Source organism: Bicyclus anynana, chromosome 14 (assembly GCF_947172395.1).
Source record: "Bicyclus anynana chromosome 14, ilBicAnyn1.1, whole genome shotgun sequence".
NCBI classification, from domain to species: Eukaryota; Metazoa; Arthropoda; class Insecta; order Lepidoptera; family Nymphalidae; genus Bicyclus; species Bicyclus anynana.
In genome coordinates, this window is record NC_069096.1 from 6,706,328 (window position 1) to 6,709,576 (window position 3,249).

Sequence of the window (3,249 nt, forward strand, 5' to 3'; positions counted from 1 at the left end):
ATATTAAACTCCGTTAGAGTTGTAAACATCAATTTAGTATGCAAGTCCTGCAATGAGGATCAATGCATCAGCCTTCAGAAGGGGTTAATTCTGAAATTATAAAACCCTTATACTCGTAATAGTATGTTCTGGAATAAAGGCATATTACATATACAATATACATAATACAATTCGCTGACAGGCTAGCAAATGATGTTATGTATGCTTAGAACAAATTGTAATTATAAATTATTATATTTGCTATTATCCCAAACCTTTTCTTTTTTAGGTACCTACTACAATGAACAAATGAAATTGAAAAATACGCTAAATTGAAAAAGTAATAATTCCTTTCTAAATAAATAAAATAAATAATAAATATGTTATTGATTATAATATCGTAAAATGTATTAATTAGGTACTTAGAATGGACGATAATATTAAAAATACCAATCAAATAAATAAGAAACAGTAACATTTACGTAAGAATTTATTATTCGTCAATCAAAAACAACTTGAACTAAGGAACATACGAAATAAAGAGAGCAATTTCTCCTTTATACGGCATGAAGATGAAGATAATAAAATATGTCTGTAAGATGTTTGATCACATTCAACCATGCTGCCATAAAACTCTTCAATTGCTAACGATCCACATCCACATAACAATGTCACAAACGAGACACAAAGGCACTGCTTGCTTTACGAGTATTCTGACAATTGCGCTTGAAGAAACTTGTAAAGTTATATCGGTTACCGTTGCCGCAATTCCGTGGATTTATGGTTATGTCGAGCATTCATAACGTATAATCAATATCAAGATAGCTTTGTAACGTTTCCTCTGACACTTTGTTATGGGAATGCGTAACTACGAGTACCTACAGTTTGAAACAGATTTCAAAAAGTGAGGAGATTCTCAATCCGGCGCGCATGTTTTTTTTTATATTTGTTACCCCATTACTTCGTAATTTATTAAGCAATTTAGAAAATTCTTCCATTTAATTTTCATGAAAATCGGTTCAGTTAGTAATTTTGTGTTAAAATCAAAATAACTGAAATACGTCTTTGAAGTCGGTTCCATTTTTTACATTATAAGAAAAAGGAAGCCTTTAATCCAGTGGGTCAATTGAAGTAGAATGATTATGAAGATGATCTGCACTGACGCAATGATGTACTGACTATTAGCATGTGAAAATTTAATATTTGTTTAAACTTTAAACAAATATCAATTCAAAATAGACAGTTATCTATGAAGAAGTTTTATAATAAGCTCTCTTGCATATTTGAATGTATTGCAAACACCTACACAATAAAATCGAATATTGCTATAAATAAACATAGTGGGTTCTCCATTGAAAATTTAGAAATACAACGATAAGTTAAAATCATTTGTTCAATCGTCTTCTACATTAAAGGACACCTGAATATCTGAATGAGAATACTCGTCTCTTGCACTAAGATAACTTTATGTATGCTGAATTATTTTAATTATAATACAAATATTTACTATTCAAAGGAATAAATCCTGATTTCTTCAATGGATATTTGTGAAAAAATCCATCATGATACAAACCAGCAAGTGGTCGGAAATCAGATGTCGGATATGGTTTTCTTGATGAGGAAAAACTCTGCCATCGATCATCGTAAGCAAGCGGCAAATGTGATTCATAATTTGTATACGAACTCGTTGTTATTGATAACTTGTCTAGTGCACTGTACCATGGATTTTTGTATGAATAACCTCTAAATTCAGATGCTACTGCAGTTGTTCGAATAGTACTTGAACTTTCTAGACTACCATTTGACTGTAAGTTAATATTATCAGTAATATTCTTTTGTCCGGTTATGTTTTCTTTCATGCTTTGTATGTCTTCTGTATTTGTAACAGTTAAATTGTTTTGCAACGATGTAGTAGATGCAGACATTTCTCGAAGCGATGAAGTTGTAATTGATATAGAACTGATATTTTTATTTGTGTATACTGCGGTTGGATATGAAGCGTATACCTGTGTAGTGACTTTTAAACTTTCCACTTCACTATTTGTCATATTACTTGTTGGTACTTCATCTTCATTGTTAAATTCCGTTGTTTTGACAGTTGTAGTCCCAGTATCGTAAGTTACAACTTGTCGAAATGTGTCATGATCACAAGATTGATTATATTTAGCTAATAGATCAGATTTTTGTAAGGTATCTATTTTTGTAGTTTGTTTTATTTCAGGTTTTTCGATGTCTTTGTCATTATAATCTTCAGTAAAGTTTAGTATAAGTTTTGATGGAGATATAATTTGAAACGATCCACCATGTTCATAGTAATTATCTCCTGAGGTTGATTTCTGCACGTTGACACTTTGCTGTTGATTTATCGATGGCAGTATCACTACAGGTGACAAAACAAACGGAGGTAATTGATATGCAATGTTCTGTCCAATTTTGTAACCGTGAAGATAGCCCAGTAGTGGAAACAGGTGTCTATTTTCTGTCTCCCTCTGTTCACAACTCACATACTGAACATAAATCACTGAAAAAAAAAGTAGTATTCAAAAATTAAACTGCAGTTTTAAAAATAGACTAGAATTGTTTGTTGGAAACAAACTCACTGCAAAGTAAATAAAACGTTAAAACTAAAATATGATGTCTGTAACAACCGTTCACAAACATTTTGCACTTTCCAATGAAGCATCGGAAAATATCACTCTAATATTCGTTATCATTGGAACAATATTATGCCATAGAGAACCAAAAATTTATCAGAAAATTTTAACTTCCTGGAAACTTGTTAACATAGATTTAAATAAAGTTTTATACTAACAATGTTTTATAATGACCGCAAAGACAACTTCTATTAAACACAAACTCTTAGTTAATACTAATATGATTTTTTTAGATAATGGTAATATAACCTTTAAAAAACTAAGCCCTTTTTAATATGGAATTTAAATTCTATCACCATAAAATTGGGACAATATAAAACAAAATATAAATGATTACATTGTTGCATATAGCCGACTACTCATACATAACTATTTTGTAGTTGAGTAGAGTGAAAACAATACCGGGAGCTTATCGAAATGCGGGCTTAGAGAAGTGTTAGAAATTACAAATTATCTTGAAATCGAAAGTTAGTAAGTATAGATAACGTCTATTTTTACTGAAGCTATTATATGTAATTTTGTTTTCAAATTCATTATTAAAAGCCTATTTTAATGGATTACTACGGGGTCAAGCTGATCTTTGTTGACCATAGATATTATGGAGATTGATCGCTTC

The 3,249-nt window shown here is 30.5% G+C and overlaps 1 protein-coding gene across 1 annotated transcript; it reads right to left on the reverse strand.

The window, feature by feature from the left end:
- Positions 1 to 439: 439 nt before the first annotated feature.
- LOC112047342 (uncharacterized) lies at positions 440 to 2,640 on the reverse strand. The gene is made up of 2 exons (XM_024084438.2): positions 2,580 to 2,640; positions 440 to 2,500 (listed from the first exon to the last, which is right to left on the reverse strand). Exons 1-2 carry the CDS (start codon positions 2,638 to 2,640, stop codon positions 1,464 to 1,466), a joined length of 1,098 nt encoding a protein of 365 aa, XP_023940206.2. The 3' UTR covers positions 440 to 1,463.
- Between the last annotated feature and the right edge of the window lie 609 nt (positions 2,641 to 3,249).